Raw genomic sequence first — 23395 nt, forward strand, 5'->3', positions numbered from 1 at the left:
AAACAGGGATGGCCTCAAGGAAAACCAACTCAGAATCATGTTTCTGTAGACAAGGTAAGAACGTCTCCAGCATGAGAGAGGGGTTGACAGTGTTGCACTGTCAGGGATGCCATGATGCTCCGCCCACATCCCACTTCGGGAGTGAAGGGCTACTTTCCCAGCTGCTATGAACACCTCCCTAGATGAACCCCAGCTGGCAGCCCTCTTGGGGACTGCCCCACCTGAACAAAACTGCCTGGGCCTGGGCCTCACCTCCTTCCCACCTCCGGGGTAGCCCACATCCCAAGACCAAGACTGGGGGATAAAGGCCCGACTCCCTTGTCCCAACGTGGGACAACTCCACGGGACCACCACAGTTCAGACATTCCCTGTGGAGCTGGCTGAGGCCCAGCTGGAGGGTGTGGCAGTCCCGCCTCTCCCCCTGCCCTGTCCTGTCTCCTTCCCCTGCCTTTTGTGGGTGTTGAACCTGCATGCACCCCAAATAAACATCCTGCTCACTCCTCCCCGTCTTAGCATCTGCTTCCAGGGAACCCAGCATGTGATAGATCCCCTTTCCCTGTGTCTTCTGCCCTGTGACGTTGCCATTCCAGGGTGAGCAGGACCAGACCAACCTACTCATTCATCAAATCCCAAAACAAACTGGTGGTGGTGAAAACCAAGACTCTGACTCTTACTGACTGAATAAAGCTTTACTTTAATGCAAAATAAACAAGAAAAAATTTATATATTCATATATAACAACATCCAAAATGTTTTCTGTGGTACAAATGGGATCATCTGAAAAAGTCTGTAAAGAATTCATTCTCTACCCCTCCCCATATGCCAAAATAGGATTTCACATAATTTATCTTCAGAACTTATGAACAGACTTGGTATCATACAAGCACAGGAAAACACTAGACAAAGTGACTGTATCCACAGCAGGTTTTGTTTTTATGTTCCAGTAGTAAACAGCACTGCAGGCGGCAGAGATGGAACATAACACTGTCTGAAAGAGCTGAGTCAGGGCAGTCTTGGGGGTTGGTTCACTCTCCACGCTGGGCTTGTCCTTAATCCCACCTTAAAAGTCAGGCTGTGTGTGATTCTGTTGCTATTTAAGGACATGAGGGAGAAAGAGTTTCCCTTAGAAGTCAGAGCTGCATATGAGATTCTAGGCTTATTCATTCTCCTTTTTATCAGAAAGGTGACTTTGTAGGGATATCTTATGGAGACTCCTCTTTCTGGTCTCACTGGGGCATCATTTCCACTTAAGTCGGTGTGAGCTGGGAGTACAGAGAAATACTATCGTGGGCTGCTTCTGAATCCATCTCTCTCCCGTCTGATTGCACTAAATCTAGACTTTCTGTTGCTTATGGACTCAGAAAGCAGTAGGGTGTCTACCCAATTTAGCAACGATCTGAAGGCCGTTCATGTGGAGTTCAGAGTTTAATGCCTATGGGCATTTGACAGACACACATCCCTATCCACACCAAACTCTCCAGATCCCTCTGTCCCTCTGAAATGCTAAGATGTTCCTCCCAAGAAAAAGATTGCTGTGGTTACAGGTCAGGGAATAAACACTCTTAAAGGCTTGACCTGTGTGCGTACCAGCCCTGTGCATGGCAACTCAGAAGACTGTCTGGTGGATTTCCTTCCGAAGATAGATTTAACTCAAGAAATTCTTTGGAAGGAATAAAGAATCATGTTTTAATTTTGTTAGTGGTGGCAAAAATAAAGCTAAAGTGAAGTTTCAAACCTGTCTCAGTCAGTGTGCACAGAGTTTCCTCCGTGGGGTGACAGTGGGTATGTGGCTGCCTTTGTGCTCTTGATTATAAGATTTTTGCTCTGTGCTGTACTGTGGGGTCAATGCATATAGGTCTAAAAATCTTAAGAATAAGGAGCTTCACAGTCATTTCTGCCCCCCACCCCAATTTTTGTTGTTACTCAACCACGATTTAAGAGAATCCTGACTCTGAGCTTGCCTTTCATCCAGTGATGTGATGTTGTGGGGAAGCAATATTATACCAAGAGTGATACTGCCACAGCCGAAGAGAGATGGTCAGTGAGATGCTGTGTTTCACCCCTTGCAGAGGACTGAATTCACCTGCATCTAAAACTTTTCAGTGGTCTGATGCTCCCTTTCATCTTTCCACTGCTGCAAAAAGGGACAAAAACAGAGCTCCTTAAAGCATCTAGTGGCTTGAGGCGAACACATCATTTCAGGGCCCGGATACCCCAGTGGCTAGATCAGGAGCTGAGTGGATGTACATTGTTGGGTCTATAGCTTACTGTGGGTGCCACCTTTTCTGGGGGGCTATTAGCATTCTGAGCTACAAGGAGACACCTGATTGAGTTTTTCCAAGGCCTTAAATAAACAGGGAACTATTTCCTGCTACTGGGCACCTACTGATTATAGCTGGGTCTTCTAAATACTCTAAACAACCTGTTCTAAATTCTGGGAAGGAGTTCCATACCTCTGGTGGTGACAGCTGGAGGAGTGGGACACAGTCATGTATGAAGCTTACATTCAGGCTGTTCTTAATTGTCACTTGGCTTGGTGAAGACTGTCACACACAATGTTAGCTTCTTTCGGGCAGGGTCAAATGGGGCATGTGTTACACATCAAAAAAAGAAAACTGCTATAATCTTTTTTTGGGGGGGGGTCTACTTTACTAGTATCTTCACCTCTTTGGCTGCCCCTCAGGATTAGCAACGGTTTTATTGTGTAGGTATACAACACAAAACCCTGCTCGGAGCAGCTCACCCTGAGCCTGAGTACAGGCGATATTATGCTTACAAGGTAGCAACATGGTGAAAATGTATCCTTCCTACAAGGGCCACTCCAACACACAGAAAATCTCACCTTACATCACTGGCCTTCATGGGATCTTGACCTTAATCCAGAAGGAAGCTTCTAGCTTGGTTACGTCCGAATAGTCTACAGAAATTTGGTTAAACTATGGAGCATTCTGAAGAGCTGATTTTTGATGCTTCAGACCACATCATACTTCCCTCATCATTATCTTTTAATGGTTTATTTAGCTTGAGGGGAAGGCAGCTTGCAACACGTTGGCAGGGAAACCCTACAGCTCACCTTCACCCCACCCCTAGGTGAGCAGGGCCCAATCCTCAACCTCTTTGCACAAATTGCAAAGAATCTAAAGGTGCTTGGCTTAAGGAGATGATAGAGGGCAAAAAACAAGTTGACAGTCTATTTTCAAGAGGGCCATAAGTAAATAGTAGTTGAGAAAATGATACCCCTCCAAGTTCAGTGAATAACACCAAGTCTAAAACCAGCAGTTGCATCATTCTTGGTAACAGAACTCTATTTTAAATTAGGAAAAAAAACCAAAAACAAAAACCTAAACTGGGTTAGATAGATACTCTATATATTCAATAATACTATAATTTAAAAAATTCTAACAGTCACAGGTATATTAGTCTTGGCCAAAATATGTTTAAATTGAACGCAAGACTTTTTTTGGGCGGAGTCGGAGAGAGGGAAGGAAGGAAGAAGGAATTAAAAAGGGTTAAAGTATTTCAAGAGCCACTGAACAATTCAAGTTGCTGTTCCCAAGCTTTGCTGTTTCTCAGTCTTCTCTTGTGTTTTCCTTTGGGTCAGGTTGTAGGTTTTAGGTGTTCTGTTGAAATAAGTAGAAAATAGTTGCAAAGTTCTAAAGAAATTGTAACGGGTTTTGGAGGGTGGAGTTTCGGCTTCTCAAAGCCGTAAGACCTTCTTTTCCCAACTGGAGACCTTGGCCTTTGTCCCGCCCTAACTTTTGTTAATGAAATACAGCAGATATAGAATGACGTAGTTTTACGCTCCTTCTCCCTTCCCTTCTGTTTTCCGGGTGGTTTTTTTGTTTTTTTTTTTTCCTTTTTATTTCCTTCCTCATCAGACTTTCCAGAAAGCATCTTTATTTTCCATTCTCTATCCTGGCAATCACACGCCTGTGAAGGCACACGCATGCCCATATATACACACAGTCAGTCACTACCATCTACTACCTGCTGGTTATCATTCCCAAAGAGCACAGTCAGCCCCTCCCCGTCTCCAGGTGCAGATGGCCCTGTTTGGTACCGAGTCTGGAATTGGCATCTCCAGAACCCTGCTTCCTGTGCGCCCTAACCACTGGACCCTCTTTTTCCCGAGTACATTTTAGCTCTCAAGTGGGAGCCTTAAAGTAGAGGCCCTGCTTACAATAATTACAGGCAGGAGATTGGGGGATGACTCTGAAACCAGATCTCTCCACGCTATCATGACTGGGACGAGGGAGGAAGGAAGGTGAGGACCATGGGAATTTCAGTTCTCTTAACCTGACTGCTGCATTGGTCCATGGAAAACATTTATTTCTTCTGGAAGCTCTGACTAGCTTTGCACGTTCTCCCAGGACACTAAGACTGCATTCACATCTTGCTTTCATATAAAAAGTGAGAAAACGTGAAATGCTTATACCAAATGAGTGGTACCAAGAAACTGAGAAAGTCTACAAGTAAAGAAATGCAGTCTTCCTCTGGGTATAAAACATTTCAAGATCACTCGTCATGTTTGCTGTTGTTGCTTTCCCAATGAAAAAAACTACTCCTTTAGGGTGCCCATATTTGCAGCCACTCTTCCTAGACTGAACAACTCCAATAAGGTGGCTGAAGCTTAGCCCCCAAATGGACGATGATCCCGGCCAGAGATGGCCCTGGGCTGCCAATCCTACGGGGCGTGTGTGTGTGTGCTCCGGGGAGGTGCCCTGTTCTAGATCTCCATAGATATTTGCCTGTTCAATTGCCACTCTTAGTAAGATGAGCCATTCTAAAACTATTTCAAATATCAGGCAGTATGGTTTTTATGGCCCCATCCCTCCTCTTCCTTCTGATTTCCCTCCCCAAACTCCTGTCCCTTTCTTTCTCTCTGATTAGCAGCTGAGTGTTGCAACTTCAGTGAGAAAAACCTAATCTGTACCATGGAGAATTCTTAATAGGAAGAAGGCCTTAAGGTGATGTTAGATGTCTTCCTTTCTGGGCTGGGCAGAGCTTGGTGGCATTTAGCTACACGGCTGCGGTCATGGGGTTCTTCTGCCGGGGATCCTGGGCTCGGTAGGGGTACTGGTCTGGGCTGCCCCCTCGGGGCCCTGGTCTGCCCATGTCCTGGTAGGCTGGTACTCTGTGGTGCTGAGGAGGGGAAGGCGGAACATCTTGTCGGAAGGGTCCTTTGTGCTGGGGGGCTGGCGGGGGTGGGTAGTACTGGGGATACCGGACATCTGTGACCCTCAGGTCCGGGGGGCGGGGATAGCTCCCTTTGAGGGGATGCACAGGGTGAGCCCCTGGGTAATATGGAAGTTCCCTTTCCTTGTAGAGGCCTCGAGGTGCTGCTGTCAGATAGTCTATGGGATCCGCTGGTCCTCCCCTGGAAAGAGAAGAACAGACACATCAAAAGCTACCAAGACGCTTGCCCCGCTGAAGACCTCATTCCTCAGCCTGCCCTGCAGGTGGCGTGGCCACAGACTGGATCTTGCCGTTGGGATGTGACCAGACATGATGTGGGCCCTTAAAAGGAAGAGAGGGGCCCTCTTCTCTTCGCTCCTTTCTGTTGGCCACTGGAGACCCCAGGGGGAAAGCCATATGCTGAGGAAGGCAGAGCAACAAGAAGGTAAGAGCCTGGGTCCTCAGCCTTATGAAGCTAGCATGTCAGTCAGGACCAACTAGTGCCTGAGGAAGAAATACACTTCTGTCTTGTTTATATGTTGGCCTTTATTACAGTAACCAAGCTAGTTTCCTAAACAAGGCAGAGTCTGGCTCTGTTAAAGCTGTGACCATTTGCCCCCTCGCCTTCTCCACTGCCCTGAAGCCTGACATAGATGTGGTGGTGGAAATGCACATGATTTGGAGTTATAAATTTCCCAGGGATTGCATACTTCTCTCCTTGGTCTATGGGGTGCTCTTTACATGGGCCACAGTCTTGGTCTGAGTCTGGTTAGCTCTGTCACACCCCTGCGTGGATTAGTGTGCCCTCCGCTCTCTATAGTTCCTAGAAAAATTCCCAACCCAGAGCTTAGAATTACCTACCCCCAAACTTTGATATAAAGCAATTCCACAGCAAAGTCAATAAGTACCACGTGGCCAGTAGCAGATTGGGAAAAGCCAAACCAGCTGTGAGTTGCACTGTGTAATGAGTAGGCACACAGAAAGGTCCAGGGCAAGAAAAAACACTAACAGAAAGCGACCCTGTCTGGATCTCTCTACTAAGACAACAAGCATCTTCTGATTCATTTGCCATAACAGAAGCAATACGTCTCTAAACAGTGCGCAGATGCCTGCGTCTTATCTAGCCTGGGGTTAAACAGATGAGTTCTGTTTGCAGCTCTTAAAACCTCATAAACCTTCTGTGCACGTATCCATACTACCGTCCCCAGATCTTCCCCACTTTCTACCACTCCTCGTTTTATTATTTCTTTTTAAAGGAAAACAGCAACGAGAATAAATGATGAAAATCTCTCCAATGTCAGAGTACAAACTGGTAGAACACTTGAAAGAAATGACAGGGCTATAAGAAAGCAGTGTCTGGTTAATCAAGCACTGTCAGTGAGGGTCAGAATCACCCTGTAATCTGCAGGGTTTGATGTGAAAACAGGTCTGTAAGTTCCCCAAATCACTGAAGGTTTGACAAGCCCCAAGCTCGGGTCCATGTGGAAAGCAGCATGTGAACACATTCATAAGGATGAACAACAGAATTCTCACTCTGCTTTTTAACGTCTTCATTTGGCTATGCATAATAATGAAAGATAGATCCTTGAGCCTGGGTTAATTTAGTTAGAGTTTTCAGATAAAAAAATTACATTGTTTGCATACAAGTTATTATAGCATCAACTGCTATTATTCAGTGCAGTTTGCTTTGCTCTATTTTAAATTGCCCATGACAAATAAAGCACAAATGTGTACTCTGTCACTCCAGCCCTGGGAAATAAAGGATGGGGATTTCATCTTCCCTTTCCTTTAGAACGTTATTTTTTATTTAGAAAACTTCCAGCATTCATTATATCTTTTATCGTAAAATATTTTAAGCCCCCACCTCCCCCACTGTGTTCATTCCTATTTCCTTTTGGTTCATGTTGGAGATTTCCGAAACACTTAAAATCCTTAACCTATGTTTTCTCTCAAAGTCTACAGAAGATATTTCTCTGCATGAAGTGAAACATGTGGTTTTTCTGCACTCATTTTAAGCCCTTGGGATAAATCACTGACGTTGCAACACACAAACATTATCTGCCTTAAAATGAACATACGACCAGCGCTCCCTCCGGACCCTCTTAGCATGAATGTTTCCTGTTTAAAATGGCAAGAGAGAAAGGAAGAATTCCAGGCCTTGGACTTTCAGGGTCCTGTTCTCTCCCTGGAGAGTCCTCTCTTTTAAAACAGAACATTATAAAAGACAGGCAGGACTTGGTGTTTTTTTTTTTTTTTTTTTTTTTTTTTTTTTGTGGAGAGACGACCCAGATCAAGTGGTGACGGGGCAGAAGCCACCCTAAGAGCCAGAGCCACCGTGCAGGCTGCGTGCACATGAGACAGTCGCGTTCCCTCCGACCCTCCGCCACTCGTCACAGATGGGGCAGAACTCAGGATCGTTCTGTGGGCCACACTGCTTCCTCTGAGGGGAGATTTTACGTCTGGGAGTTTGCTTACATGCGGCAGAAAGCAAGTGAGGTAGCTGTTCTTTGTCAAGAAATGAAATCATGGAAATTGTCTTTTTCTGTAGAACTCATCAAAACAGTTATCCTTTCTAATTTTTCAGAGAGAAGAGAAACAATGAGCTGGCCTATACAAACACTCTTTGAGGTTCAAAGAGAGCTGGGAGAATTTTCCTTTCCTTGTGGTGGGGGAGGAGGCTGCTGCTGTTTATAATAACTGTTGGCTTGAAATTGAGCACTGACTTACCAGAACTAAGTGCTTACGAGTATTGTGTGTGTGCGTGTGCAGACACACACACTTAAAAGAACAATTTTTGGGGTGGGGTATAGAGCTCAGTGGTAGAGCAAGTGCTTAGCATGCCTGAGGTCCTGGGTTCAATCCCCAGGACCTCCGTTAAAAATAAATAAATAAAAATAAAACTGAAACAACAATTTTTAAACAGGGAAAAAAAAAAAAAAAGCCCAGTTCACGAATGACAGAATTTGATAGGATCAGGAAGAAGAGGGGGTGAATATTTTAGCTTTGTTAATTTTGAATATCCCTTTTCATAGTGTCTTTATTTGGGTGAAATTCAGTACTTGCAGGACAGCATAAAACCCAACCCGTTCTGGGGGCTAAGAAATGCTTATCACAGTGACCGATGCTGCGTGCTTTGAAACCCTGGGAAATCCAGGGGCAGCTTTCTTTGAAGATCCTGATGAAAACAGAGATCCAGATAGCAAAGTTACCTCACTTCAAGTCTCCTCATTTTTCATGGGGCCCCATGAGTTTTATTTGTATGTGTTAGTATTTTTCTTAAAAAAAAACCAAAAAAACAAAACTCACTCAGGAACTATATTTACTTAAGGGAAGAAGAACAAGCCTATATTTATATTATAACTTTTTGAGGAAACCATCATGAAAATATTGGTATTTTTAAAATTTCATTTTTCCCCCACTTTGTTTTTACTGAAGTATAGTCAGTTTACAATGTTGTGTTACTTTCTGGTGTACAGCATACTGATTCAATTATACATATATATTCCTTTTCATTTTCTTTTTCATTACAGGCTATTACAAGATTTGAATATAGTTCCCTGTGCTATACAGTAGGACCTTGTTAATCTATTCTGTATGTAGTAGTTAGGATCTGCAAATCCTGAACTCCCGACTCATCCCCCCCACCAACACCTGTCCCCTTTGGTAACCGTAAGATTGTTTTCTTTGTCTATGAGTCTGTTTCTGTTTTGTAAATAAGTTCATTTGTATAATTTTTTTAGATTCTACATATATGTGATATAATATGGCATTTTTCTTTCTCTTTCTGGCTTCATTTGGTATGACAATTTCCAGGTCCATCCATGTTGCTGCAAATGGCATTATTGCATTCGTTTTTTTATGGGTGAGTAGTGTTCCATTGTCTGTATATACCATATCTTCTTTATCCAGTCATCTGTTGATGGACATTTAGGTTGCTTCCATGTCTTGGCTATTGTAAATATGGCTGCCGTGAGCATTGGGGTGCATGTATCTTTTCCAAACAGAGTTTCCTCTAGATATATGCCCAGAACTGGGATTGCTGGATCATAGGGTAAGTCTATTTTTAGTTTTTTAAGGAATCTCCATACTGTTTTCCATAATCACTGCACCAAATAACATTCCCACCAGCAGTGTAGGAGGGTTCCCCTTTCTCCACACCCTCATTTATCATTTGTGGACTTTTTAATGATGGCCTTTCTGACCAATGTGAGGTGATAACCTCCTAGTAGTTTTGATTTGCATTTCTCTAATAATTAGTGATAATGAACATTTTCACGTGCCTCTTGGCCATCTGTCTTCATTGGAGAAATGTTTGTTTAGGTCTTCTGCCCAGTTTTGCATTGGGTTGTTTGTTATTGAGTTGTATAAGCTGTTTGTGTATTCTAGAAATGAAGCCCTTGTCCGTCACATAGTTTGCACATATTTTCTCCCCTTCTGTAGCTTGTCTTTTCATTTTGTTTTGTAGTTTTCTGTGCAAAAGCTTATGTTTAATTAGCTCCCATTTCTTTATTTTTGCTTTTATTTATATTGCCTTGGGAGACTGACCTAGAAAAACATTGCTAAGATTTCTATCAGAGAATATTTTGCCTATGTTTTCTTCTAGGAGGTCTATAGTGTCCTGTCTTATGTTTAAGTTCTTAAGCCATTTTGAGTTTATTTTGTGTATGGTGTGAGGGAGTGTTCCAACTTCACTGACTTACATGCGGCTGTCCAGCTTTCCCAATACCAAATGCCAAAAAGGCTGGCTTTTCTCCATTGTATATTCTTGCCTCCTTTGTTGGAGATTGATTGCCCGTAAGTCTGTGCATTTATTTCTGGGCTCTCTTTTCTGTTCCACCGACCCACATGTCTGTTTCTGTGTCATTACCGTGCTGCTTGGATGACTGTGGCTCTGTGGTGGTGTCTGCAGTCTGCAAGGGTTATTCTTCCAGCTCTGTTCTTTCTCTTCAGTATTCCTTTGGCAATTTGGGGTCCTTTGTGATTCCATGTAAATTTTAGGATTATTTGTTCTAGTTCTGTGAAAAATGTCCTGGGTAATTTGAGAGGGATTGCATTAAATCTGTAGATTGCTTTGTTTTTCTTTCCCAATTTTTTTTGTTTGTTTTTACTGCTTATTCTTTTTCTATTTTATTTTTTTGATTAGGCTCAATTTTGGAGACCCAAGGGATTCAGATTTTGATTGGAAAATTTGTAGGAACTATCTCAGGCATACAGTCTCCAATCACATAGATGAGTGTAATAATGATGGTTAACCATTCAGGGTAAACAGGACAAAGTTCTGTGGTATTGACATGTGAGGAAGCAATAAGGATTCCTTTCTTTACATGAAGTTTTCCTCTTTTTGCCATCTCAGTATATCACTATTTTTAATCAGACAAAAAGAGCTGAAAACCAGAGGCTAAATGGGTCAGAGAGCCAGCTCCTGGGTACCAACAGGCTATTTTATGGAAGTAGGGAAGGGATGCTTTTACATTTGCTAAGATAATCAATCCTTTTGGGGAAAGGGCTCTGTATTGGAAGGACTGAGTAACTGGCAGAGCCTTTTAACTACGCGTGAGGTGGCTTTACTTACTGGAATAGACAAAGGGGCATGAGCCCCTGGAGTATATGAAGAGGCAGGGGCACTTTTGAATCCTCTCATCTACCCCGCATCTCCTCCCTCCCAACAACTGCAAAGAAAATCTCTTTCTTCTGCACTCACCACAGTAGGTCATTCTCACCTCATCTGTCTCCTTGCCTTGGGCTGGTTATATACTTGCACAAGAGCATCTCGAAGGAAGGAACTGAGTTTCATGTATCTGGTAATCTCCCTCAGAGCTTAGCACAAGGCTTTGCACATCATAGGTGCTCCATAAATGTATGCTGATTTTGTTCAAGAAAGTTTAAAGAGAAACCCCACAAATACACATGGTTACCATAGCAGGTCAGGTATGTGTAGGGGCTGGAAATAGTTAGGTGTGTAGAGGAATAAAAAGAGAAAGTGGACTCTCATTGAGAGGCAGAGATTGACATTGGTTGACATATGACTGGATGCTAATTTTTAAAGAAGGAGGGAGGGAAGGACGTTGGGCTGAAATGAAAGGTTGGAATGGGTCCAACATAGAATGGTTGTAAACTTTCTCAGGGACTGGGTTATTGTACTTGTCTTCTTTGCCAAGAACAAAAGTAGATTGTCTTATCTCTGCTGTCTTGCATAGTACTTGAATCATAGTAGGTGCTTAATGAATCTTGGACTCAAATTTAATTGCCTTGACTTACGTGACTGATTAACTGGTGCAGGTTAAGTGTGTTTATTCAAGAATCAGTTAAGGACTGGTTTTATTATGGTCCAGCAAAGAATTTTGTTTCTGTCAGAAACACAATAATCTAGGAATATCTTAATGTATGCATTTAAAAATACAGTACACCAGGTCTCGGAGCCTTAGGGAGACAATGTCAAAGGTGAAAACCTGGTGTGATCACCAGTTTCTAGTACCTGGGCTTGAGGACTGATGAACATGAGCCAGAGGTAAAGGTGCAGTTCAGTCCCCCTCTGTCACAGCCCCTGCCAGCCTTCTCTCCACCGGAACATACATGATGGGTGGCTTTCACACAAGCCACGCATGCCCAGGAGAGGCAGAAGCTAGGATTCTGCCAACTTCTCTACCGTCCGCTATAACTCAGTGCCCTTCCCTCCTATCCAAGAGAGAACAAGGGGACTGATGGGAGTGGGGGCCACATTATTAAGGGAGAAATTTTGAATCTGCTATAATTTATTAAGAGAAAAGTATTTGCAACCTTCAGTTCTTCAGATATCAGTGACAAACCCTTACAAGAGAGCAGTGATCGTGACTCACCAATGTATCTCAAGGTGAGTTTCAGAAGCACCTCTGTCTCTCACCCAGTGAGCTCAGCTCCTTTAGGAGGAGGGAGGACAGGTGGAGCTGAAGAATAACAGGGGAAACAGCTACGGCTGAGACATACCAGTGACCAGAAGAGCACTGGTTCTGAGAGGGGGCGAGCTCAGCAGTCATAAAACGCGCTCTGTAGTAACAAGCGTGAGAGCCGTGAAGAATTGACGAGCAAAGATGAGCACATCACCTTAGGCATGAGCAATGGATTTCTTAACTTAAGGAAAAGCCTCCAAAGGGCAGCATCTTACCCCTCTTAATTACTATAAAATACTACACGTGCTATTAGCAGCCAAAACACAATTTTTTAACTTCCAAGGTAGCCTTTATGGGTTCCCTTTTTTGGTAACAGTTGACTGTGACCAGATTTGGGTTCAGATGGGAGGAAGTAAATGATGTAAAACTGCTGGTGCTGAGAGAGGTATTTTGTACCCCTTGGCAGAAAGTCGACATCTGGCACAGCCGTGCTCCTCTCACGCACGCCACGCGGAGATTATTTACCGGCGGAGCCGATGTTGGAGCTTGCTTCCCTGCTTCTTCTACAAATAAGGCAAAAAGATCAGCACAAACGAATATGCTCACAGGCGCGTGAGCTGCCCATGTTATGTGGACAGAGATGCTTTTAGCCTGTGTTTGGAATTCCTTCAGCGTCAGGTTTCCAATCACCAGGCCTTCACCCTTCGTCCAAGCATGAATGTGGTTGGCCAGGATTAGCAGAGCCCTCTGCAGTGTATATGACATAGCTTTGATATCTGCAGATTTTACAGAATCATAAAATACAATGATCATCTGATGGCCTATGTGATAGAAACAATTTCGGGCAAAAATTCTGCTTGCATCACTCACATTTCCCATTGCGTTATGAGGAGAGGGCTCTTGCTCTCCGCGAAGAACTGGAGTGGGAGCAGATTTTTCAGCGGATGCTTTTGGCCCTAGTTAACACCAAGGAGATGTTTGCAAAGAAAATGAAAGAGGAATGATAATGACAGAGTGCTCGGAAGGCATTTCTAAAACAGTTTAAGACAGGCATCATTTTGATCACCCACATTTAATTCCTTCTTACATGTTTTCCAACAGTGACCACAAACCCAAGAATTTAGTTATTTACAAACTGCATGCGCACTGAGGATGGGATCCTATATAACCCTTTAGCAGATGTTATCTGGAAAACGGCCCTTAAGAACGTTTCATCCTATCAGATGCCGGGAGATCGTCTCTAAAAATGGTCCTGCGAAAATAATTTCCTTTGTGAGGGGGGATGAGGTTTCTAAAATGGGTGCTGAGCACAATTAGAAAGGGCAGCACGAGGGCATACGTGGAGAAGGAATCTTGTGGAAAGCCACAACTGTTGTGAGTGGCTGCAGAAAAGTCATGAAATCCATTTGAGCGATACCTGCATATAATTACCCCAGGGTCCTCTTAACCATGGAAGAGGTTTATTTAAAGAGAATGGCAACCAAAAGAAACAAATCATCATAATTTGTTAGACCACTAAAACCACCTCTCCCTCTCTATCTGTTGTAACAGTGGTCCTGCAGTTTCAACGTCTAAACACTGAGGACTTCGTCCAGTTGTCATGCAAGAGACAGCAGTTCAGTTTCAAGGTCAGACTTGGAGGGCCTACAGGTTCGAGAGGGTAGGGTCCTGAATTCTAAACAACTTCACTTGCCCCTTAGGAGAAACGCTATGCAGTTTCTTGTCCAAGGTTACTGCTTGGATACAGGACATTCTAGGGAAAACATGCTCTTCATGAGAGCTGCTTTTCCCTGATCAATTTATGTTATATTCACAGTAATACATACAGTTTTTGAAATAGCCAAAGATACTCAGTTATTCATATTGCTGCCACGTCTTTACCCGCCACAGTGCCTCTGCTGTTAATCTCTGAAGCCTGGGCAATAGGAAGATTTTGATGTAAACTACCTACAGTCTTAGATCATCAGACTTCCTCTTCACTAGGGGCAAGGACCTCCATGAAGGAGTCTTAAATACTTCCACCTTCATGTGTGTATATCGGGAGGAGCCTCCATGCCACGATTTCACTGAGAGACTCCTGCCACTGCAGTTCTCTGACTCTCAGACTCAGAAGCAGAAATAGAAGTGCTGGGAAGAGTTCTACTACTCTCCTTGATGAAGTCTGGAACAAACTTTGAAAGCTCGATTTAGAATGGCAGAGGTTCAAAGCCTGCCAAGCACGATGGCTCCTTCCTGAGAGCTCACAGCAGGCCAGGTGCCACCCAAAGCATTTTCTCCATTTCAACATGTTTATTTCTCATTACAGCACCACAAGGTAGGTACTAGTGTTATCCTTCATTTGCAGGTAAGAAACTGAAGAACAGAGAGATTAAGTAATTTGACCAAGGTCACACAGGAAGTAGCAGTAGATTCAAGCCCAGGCGGACTGACCCAGAGGCCACATGCTTGACCACTGAGCTAGACCGTACACCCTCTGACCCCTCTTGCTTCTCACCTGCTCACAAGGTGCCTAGTGGCTGCGGGGGAAAGGAATCAGAGGCATTCTTCTGACGCTGGCTCCTGAACAGTGGATGAGTGAGGAGCAGTTCAGTCTGGGACAGATTAAGGAGAGTGACTTGTTCTGGGGGATCTGGGGCAGGGGACTGAGGTGAATTAGCTGTGGGATGGTTGCACAGGCACCTCAAACCTACAGGTACAAAATTAAGTAATGTCCTCTCCCCAAGTCTGCTGCTCCTCCAGTGGTCCTTTGGGAGAATGACATAACCTGTACAGTTGGCTATGCCAGAAATCCAGACTCCTCTCTGGCGTCCCCACTCCAGTCACCCCAGGGTTCTAGAAAACACTGTCTTCAGTATTCTTGGCTGTCTGTCCTCATTCTCTGGCCTTACTCTAGGCTCAAGTTCCTTTTCAACTGGACTAAAAACAGTATTTTAGGGCTAGCAGCAGGCAGGTAAAGCTGTGGGCAGTCAACAGCATAGAAACAGGGGCATGTGCATCTGAAGGACATTGAATTTTGTCACCTTCAAGCCAGTTGCCACCAAACTTTGAAACAATTCGAGCACGTTGCACTTCCCCTTGAATGAAAACATGGCACAGTTTGTAAAGACGGGCGAGTTCACTGTTCTTTTGGGGACTGTGTCAGCATTTACATCTTTGGGGATGTGATCATCTTAAATTTAAATCCTGACCATTTAACTGGTAGAGTTTTTTTTTTTTTTTTTTTTTTTGCTTGTGCCTGAATATGAGATCTGCCAAAAATCTTTTTTGAAAAAAAAATCAGGTGATCTTTTCTCCCCAATTTATAAGACTAAATGAGGTTTATAGATCATATTTCATAAACCTCTGGCAGAAACATAAATTTCTGCCTTAAGAAATGAGCATGTTAGTTCTAATGTCTAATCTGTAAGGCAGTTAAAGGACAAGTGGACCAGGGCCTGAAGTGTAACTGAGGCATGCGGGTTCACTTTTGGGTAGGAAGGATTTGACCTCAGCACCTCCAAATACTGACTTGATTTCATCTCCAGGCTGGTTTCCTGTGAAAAGGACTTTGCTCATCCTTGTCTCATTGGTGACATGAGCTTCTCGGTCCCAGCCTCCACTGGAGCAGACACGTCGAAGGAGGTACAGCCTGGCCCCAGAGCTCCACTTGCGGTGAGTTTGGTGTTTGTTAACTGATGCAGCTACAGTCCTGCTCAGGTGTATTTTGGAGATTTATATTCTCACAGTCTCCCTGCTGCCCAGCCAGCCCCAAGGCAGTGAGCCGGTTCCTTCTCCAGTTCCCACCAGAGAATAGATGGAAGCACTTTTGGCCTCTCTGGATCCATCCTGATGTGAGATTGAGGCACCTCGTGATTCTTTCCACCGAAGCGTGGAGGGCAGTCCTGGGCCTTCACCTCCTGTCTGTGCTAAGCAGGTTCCGAAGCCCAGGCTGGGCCTGCTGGGTGCATGCGAGGCTCAGCTGTTGGCTCCACTCAGTCCTCTCACCCAGAATCCAGCTCCTTATTTGGCAGAGCACTTGGGAGACAGCAGCAGCGTGACAGAATCTGTGTAATACCCTGTTCTACTCAGCTTTCATCTTTGCAGATGAAATGGATTTACAGCACAAAGGTTACTGAACTGTATTGTCAAAATGGTTTTTGAAAAATAACAAAAGTTATTAAGAGAGTGTTAGGTGCCGATGACTAGCTCTGAGCCCCCCACCCCGTCCTGCCCTGGTCTGTTCATCCTCTGGCTGATCGTTTCGCGGCTGGTAAAGACTGGTTATTAATGTCATTACAGACCTTTTACTTTCACATCCCCCTTTCACTGAAATTAGAGCATCCTTTGTCATTTCTCTTTCTGCTGTAACACAGCCTGACTGTCAGCCCAGTTTTTTCGGGTTCCATCCTTGCCTTTGATGCTGGGGACATGGAGCAGCCAGCAAATCAAGGCTTGTAATAGCCCATACTGACTGGGGCTGTGAAATTACTCCACTATCATCAACACTTTTTTTTGGGTCTCCAATGTTCTTGTACAGTTACTGTCCTCAGCCTTTTCACAACCCCCCTCTCAGACCTCCACCTCTACTCCCTTTAGCAAAATAATATGTGGATTCAGAGCCATTGATGGGTGCTTTTAAAAAAAGAGAGCAAGACAAGCTTTTGTTGTGAGTGAGCTCCTTCACATATTATTTCATCTTACATTTGTTCTCTAACTCCCTGAGTTACTGATTTATTCCTCGAACAATCTGAAGAAAACCATAAATTCACCTTCTCTGCTGCCTTGCTCTTGGCCGTATTTGGGGCTGGCACATGTGTCAGTATGAAACCACCCCATTTTACCACATGCGTGCTGTTACCAGCACAGTGGCAACCTCCATTCTTAAAATCAGTCACGAAGCTGAAGCTTTAATAATTTAAACAAAACTGATCGTAGAAAAGCAAATATTTACAAGTATGAGTCATCTAATTTAAGGAAATTAATTAAAAGTAAAGGCTGAGGTGATTTAAAACTAAAGAACCATTACCAAATAAAATGTTATTTACCATTTGCTCCATGCCAGCTCGTTTTTAAATGTCAGGAGAGATGGGATTCTAGGCCCTCTCTGTGCTTCTGTGGACTTCGAGCTTCCAAACCTGCCACCCTGTTCTGGAACTAGTTCTCGTTTGTCTGTTAGGGGGCGGGCTGCTCTCAGGGTTTTCGGTGCTGAGGGATTGCAGGATGCATCTACGCAGTGGGGAGAGTGGAGGCTCAGGGGCTTGATCTAAACAAGGCACCTTGCAGGGATACGATCCAAGTGACTGAACTTCCTCTGAGCCTCAGTGACCTCATATGTAAAGCGTATGACCTCATGTGTGAAACGGGGATATTGTGACTGCCTTTCCTCCCCTTGCAGGGCTGTGATGGAAACTAAACAAGAAAGAACACCAGAAATCAATACAACATTGTAAACTGAGTATACTGCAATTAGAAAAAAAAAAAAGAACAAAAAGACCAGTCACACTGAGGTCCTCAATACGTGTTGAATTTGAAGTTACAATCATCTTTAAAAGAAATAAAGCTGGATCTTCTATATGGAGTTTAAGGTAATTGACCAAAGACCTTGAAGGAGTAAGTAAACAAACCCGCAAACAAATGCAAACTTCGAGACTGAGTGCTGGGGGCCTATGGGAACCACTCCACATTAGTATGTGTCACTGTGGGAAGTCCTCCGACAGAGGTAGCAGCTTGTAGGTCCACGGGATGAATGAACGAACGAACGAATGAATAATTATCTTCATATATGTATACAGACTTGTGGTATTTACAGAATTTTTTCAACTAGTTGCTGGCATTTGTACATTAAGGGCTTTCACATAAAAACTCAGCTTTCCTGTTTTTCTTTAAAGTGGGATCTTGCCTTCCTTCAAGGCTGCAGTCAGTGGGCAGCGCCGTACCCTGGAGGCAGGGGCTTCGCTCTCCTTAGGCTGTGCTCCTTCCTGCCTCTCTCCTTGACAGCCCCCCTGCCCCTAGAGTTATTTAGGCCCCTGCCCCATGGGAACAGCTCTCACCCTCAGGATTTCTGCATCATGGCCTTCAATCTGCATCCTCCACTGACAGGTGTGTGTGATCCAAATTCCCCACTTGGAAGAGTGACAGTGCCCTGGGAAGTAGACCAAGATTTCTACCACCGTACCTGGTCTACCTTTCACTCTTTAAAACAAATTCTCCATCAGTACCTCTGTGCCTGAGAGAACTGTGGTATGGAGGAGGGACCCAGTCAGGAACTACAAAGACTGGGTCACTCGCCAGGGGTTCAGACAAGTCGTGTTACTTTCCCAGACCTTATCTTTAATTCTGTAAAATGAATAGGTGGCCCCCAATGAGTCATCGGGGATTCCAGTTTCATGGCCCTTCCAGGAAACCACACAGGCTGTAGTCCAAACTGACCTCAGGTCACGCTGCTGCATTTCAGCCTGACCTCTGCAAGGGTGACCCTGGCTGGCCGCCTTCACTTATCTGTGCCTTGGTTTCTCCATCTGTAAAGTAATATGTGCTTTTCTTCTCACAAGAGTAAATGCAGTGATATGGGTGAAAGCGTTATTGGAGGGAAGTTGGGGTAAAAAGAATCCAAGATCTGATATTACTCTTCTATCTCAAAGGTTGCGATTATGAAGGGAAACTTGCTTCGCCTAATGGGATTTCTGGACTAGAATTTGCACTCCTCATTGAGAGGCACTGTGTGGATATTTTCCTGGCCAATGAGGTGATACTGTGCAGGTTTCATCCCAGGCCTTGGCAAAAGGGTAGGTGTGTCCCACTTCAGAAAAACGGGACTCTGATTTACCTCCTTGCCTCGTGCATTTTATGAGCAATGTATGTAGTTAACTGTTATCAGGTGGTTAAGCCATTTGATGAGGTGTGAACTAGCCCTTTAGTTGTTTTATTTACAACATACTTACCCGTCCCTAACATCCCATTGGGGAATTCTCTACTTAGTCGATTAATTTAAGTGAGGTTTACTGAAACACGGTTTGGTAAAACCAGAAGCTGAAAAATGCCCATTGGAGTTTTAGCAGTTTTATAGGCATTTGTAAGTATGGAACACACTCAATTGAGGTTAAAAGAAGTATCAACAACAAGAACAAATGAATTAAGTTGTTAATTACCCTCATCATGACCATTTGAAAAAATAACAGCATGGAAAATCGAGACAGGACAAAATATTTAAATTTAAATCTACTTGTTCTTCTCTGGGTGCTATTTCTGGTAGAAAGAAGTGGCTTCAGGGGGATGTTTCATTTGTCAGGGATAGGCAATCAGAATTGCTGTTAGAAGCCAAATGTCTCCTTGAAAAATAATCCTTTTATCTTTCCCCTGTAGTTCTCAGTCTGGACGGACAAAACTCCTGATGTTCATCTAGCCCAGGGGCCATCGTACTCCTTGGTTGGTGACAGTGCTAAACGAGCCCCCAGATCTCCAGCACCTGTGAAAAGGTACGAGCCCCAGAGTCTGTCCCCGAGGATCTCACCAGCTATCCAGGGAGAGAAAGAACGAGATGAAAGACAAGACAGGACACACACGTTCAAGGCTGAGTAAGGACCATGGGACACTGCTCTAGCTGAGGGTTCTGATGAGGGGGTCGTTAAGGGGATCTTGAAGGAAGAGTTGGATGTGGGCAAGCAGGGAGAAGGGGGCAGTGAGAGATGGTGACCCTTTAAATAAGGCAGTGACAAACTGCAGGCTACTGGGTAGAGAAGCTCAGAGGCCAAGAAAGTGTTCTTGTTTTAAAGTGTCAAAACTTAGCTGTTCCAGAGACCATTTCTTCCTGACCCCCTATTTCTGAATCAGATGCCCTTCTTGGGAACTTATTGAGCAGTATCAGTAATGATAGAAAATTAAGTCATGATTAGTTTAAATTTACGTAAGATCACGGAAAATGTTGAATGCAGACTTGATGCTTGCATAGAAAAAGTTCTGGCTCTATGGAGTTACTAACCACTCTGTGTAATTACCTGTTTTCTTATTTGTCCCCCAATAAAGTGTGAACTCTGTAATGATAAGGGGTATTGCTGAGTTCACCCTTGACTTCCCAATGCCTGGCATATGGTTGAAACTCAATTCAGTATTTCTTAAATGAATGTTATTTGGAGATTCCTGGTGTGGGAAAAAGGGTCCTCTTTTCTTTCAGTTGAGTGGGACCTATACTTGCCGACTGAGGGAAAAAAATGCTTATTTGAGTTTCAGCCTCATACCTTTCTTCCCCAGCAACTGGCATCTTGCTTGTTGCCTAGTGACCAAGCTCCCAGCTCAGACACTGGCTCTGGTAAGTGAGTTTCTGTTGTGATGGTGGGCTCAGCTGCTCGATGGTAAACAACCACTTGAGCTAAACAACCACTTGAGCTTGGAGCCGAAACTCCTGGGTTCTAGTTCCAGCTCTGCCACTGGCTTTGAGTGAGAAATTTCCATGTTCATTTTCTTCACTTAAAAGTGGGGATTATAATGCCGAGCTCGTAGGGTTGTTGCGAGATCAAATTAGAGATGTATGGAAAATCCTGTGTAACTGACAAAGCCCTACTTAGTTACGAGATACTGATAGTATTAATACTATCCGAGGTTCTGCCCTCTCTGTTAAAATCCTACGAGGAATGAGGTCCTACCTCTGAAACCTTAACATCCAAGGCTGTGTACCTTCATTTGTGGCTAGACATTCCTGATGCTAACGGAGCCTTTGCCTTTGGTCTTTTGTTTACAAGACTCCCTCTCAGGCTGTGCTCCTCTCTGCATGCTGGGATCTTGGATTTTTGTCCAAACAGGATGGACTTGTTTGCCTCTGATGGTCTTACCTCCTCCTGCTGGAGCCTCTCCCGATCCCTTCTTCTACCTCTGGGGATGTCTGTGTTCAGGTCTCAGCCAACTCTGAGCTAAGCCATCCTGACCATCAGTACAGACCCTGCTATGAGCATCACGGGATGAAGCAGCTGGGGAGTTAGCAAAAGTGGTGCCAGGTTTCCACTAATGGAATATGACATTGGGAACATTCTTATCCTTTATCCTATATTAAGCCTCAATTTTCTCATCTGTAACATTGGAATAGTAATGGTTACCTGCCTCACTGAATAGTTAGGAGGGTTAAGTTAGAATGTAGAGCACTTAGCACAGTGCCTGGGTGTGGTAAGTGATTGACAAACGTTGGATTTTTAAATTGTTACTGTTTTTCTCTTTGCTCCAACTTTTTTATTGTTTATTCCTGATTCCGTAATGTCTTACATGCTTTTCTCAGTCTTCCAAATATTCAGATATGTCCAGAGGCCTTTTTCTTCTCTAAAAATCTGCTTCCTCCAGATGGAAATGAGGCAAGTTATCACCACTTTCCTAAAATTTATGGACTATGTTCATAAAAAATTTATACAAAATGCACTAAGATGTACACTCTCTCGAAACAGTTGTTCTTTTTTGTGCAGTCCTGGTTATATTCTTGATGTCAAGTTGCCACTTAGTGTATCCACATTGAGGCCACCTCTTGGAGACTTGCTGGAAGACTTGGATGTGGGATCGCTTATGTTCTTAGAGACAAAAACAGTTGCGTGGGCAGCTGTAGGTTACATGTGCACGCATCCAAACTCAAAGGAATTTGGGAAGCAGTCAAAAGACCATCAAAGACTCATAATGTCCCTATCTCCCTTGTCTCTTCTTTTATATCGGATTATCTGCATGGATGACACACTGGATTTATTTGGGGACGTATTCTTGAAGTCTGTGCAGCAGTTGACAATCAGACCTAGAAGTAGAAGACAGTTTGGTGTTCGGGTCTGGTAATTTTTTAGGAGTTTAGCATTCCTTCTTCTATTTGTGAGTGTGCAAAAGCACTTCAACTTTTCTCTTTCATCCTTGATTCTCTTTCCTTCTCCCCTTTTCTTCAGAGTTGGGACCATGGAAGGCTGCCATTTTTCCTGCCTAGCATCTATCCCGTCTTTCCTTGGTTATGGTATTTTGAGTTTTGGGGAATCACTCCATGTCCCCACTCAGTCCCCATGGTTCAGGTGGGGTGAGTCTACCCAGGACTCCAGAGGTGGCATGTGACCCAGACTGGGCCATTAGAACACTACACCCCCTGGACACAGTGATTGTTTATGGGTAAGTACATAACTCAACCCCAGCAGCCCGAGACAGTTCTAGGACTTTTTGTTAGATATGATGGAATGAGAATCCCTCTTTTGCTGGAGTGACTAAGAATACAGGAAATAAGCTGGTGCTGTGGGCAACTGTCTCTACCCCAGGGTGGAAGAGTGTGCCTAAGAACAGAGCCAACACAGAGGGACACAGAGGTTAAGAGATGGGGAGAAGGAAGCCAACTCCTGATGGCATTCTCTGAGTTCCTGGGCAGCTGCACCTGAAGAGAAGCCTACCCTTGGACTTTTTTCCAGTTACTTTTGCCAGTAGATTTTTGTTCTGTATTGGATATAGAAAAATGCCTGAATAATATAGAGGGAGACTGCTAATGCTTACCTGCTGTGTGTGGAGGAGGGCACCTAACGGGATGACCACAAGTACTACTACAGGATAACGTACTTGGAAAGGGCAGGTGGCCATTCACTTCAGTAACTAACAAACAAACAAGGGAGAGAAAAGCTTATTGTAGATCGTGTTGCCTCTGCCTGGCACAGTTCCCAACATCTCCAGCGTGGAGAAGGTGAAAAGCAGAGGCCTAGAGTACTTCTCTCATTGAACTGTGATTAAAAAAGGGTGCTGGCTGGGGAGGAGAAGAGGCGTGGAGTATGGGAGAGGGCCTGTTGGGTTCTGGCCCTTGACAGACTTCCTTTCGGCTTAGATGCCTGTGCCTAGAACTGATTTCCGTAACTACGCATGGCGGCTGTGTTACCTCTATTTCTGAGGAAGTGAATAGTCCCAACTCCTGTCCTCTACCAGTTGTCTAATAGGTGACAATAAGCGTATGCAGGTACTTAGCAACTAGCTGTATAAATCTAAACCACGCCAGGAAAACTCCTGCCTGTTGAGACCCAAGAGTGTAAAGAAAAAGCAAGATAAGATGACTATCCCATTGTCCCCATGCCTGACAGCATTTATCAGTTGCTCATCTCTGTCTCTGTTCATATAAACCACTGGAGGTGGGACTGGCTCTGGAGCTGCACTGGGAAAAGAGGTCTGGAGAGCCTGACTGCTGTGAGATTATTATCTTTCGTCCTATGGAATACTGATTTTACATGATGTTGATTTGAATGGCAGGCAGATGATTCCACTGGCAAAGAAAATGGAAACTTGTTTCTCAGGAGCAGCACAAGGCGGCTGGGTTTTCTCCTGTGCTTTTGACAGAGTGGTAAGTATGAGCCAGGACGTCATGGGGTGGGTCTCAGAGTTGGGGTTTGCCAGGGACC

At 44.2% G+C, this 23395-nt stretch overlaps 1 protein-coding gene and 1 long non-coding RNA gene across 2 annotated transcripts in view; one reads left to right on the forward strand and one right to left on the reverse strand.

Moving 5' to 3' along the window:
- Window positions 1-674: 674 nt before the first annotated feature.
- PARD3B (par-3 family cell polarity regulator beta) overlaps window positions 675-23395 on the reverse strand; it is a 923861-nt gene continuing 901140 nt past the window's right edge. Inside the window, 1 exon segment of the mRNA XM_032480017.1 lies at window positions 675-5377. Coding sequence (XP_032335908.1) covers window positions 5020-5377 — 358 coding nt within the window. The 3' untranslated portion in view covers window positions 675-5019.
- Window positions 9474-21866, forward strand: LOC116663735. Its single transcript, XR_004320033.1, has 5 exons — window positions 9474-9631; window positions 11345-11347; window positions 15566-15576; window positions 21583-21586; window positions 21857-21866. It is a non-coding gene; the product is annotated as an uncharacterized LOC116663735 (long non-coding RNA).

The sequence above is a fragment of the Camelus ferus genome, chromosome 5 (assembly GCF_009834535.1).
Source record: "Camelus ferus isolate YT-003-E chromosome 5, BCGSAC_Cfer_1.0, whole genome shotgun sequence".
In the NCBI taxonomy this organism is placed as follows: Eukaryota; Metazoa; Chordata; class Mammalia; order Artiodactyla; family Camelidae; genus Camelus; species Camelus ferus.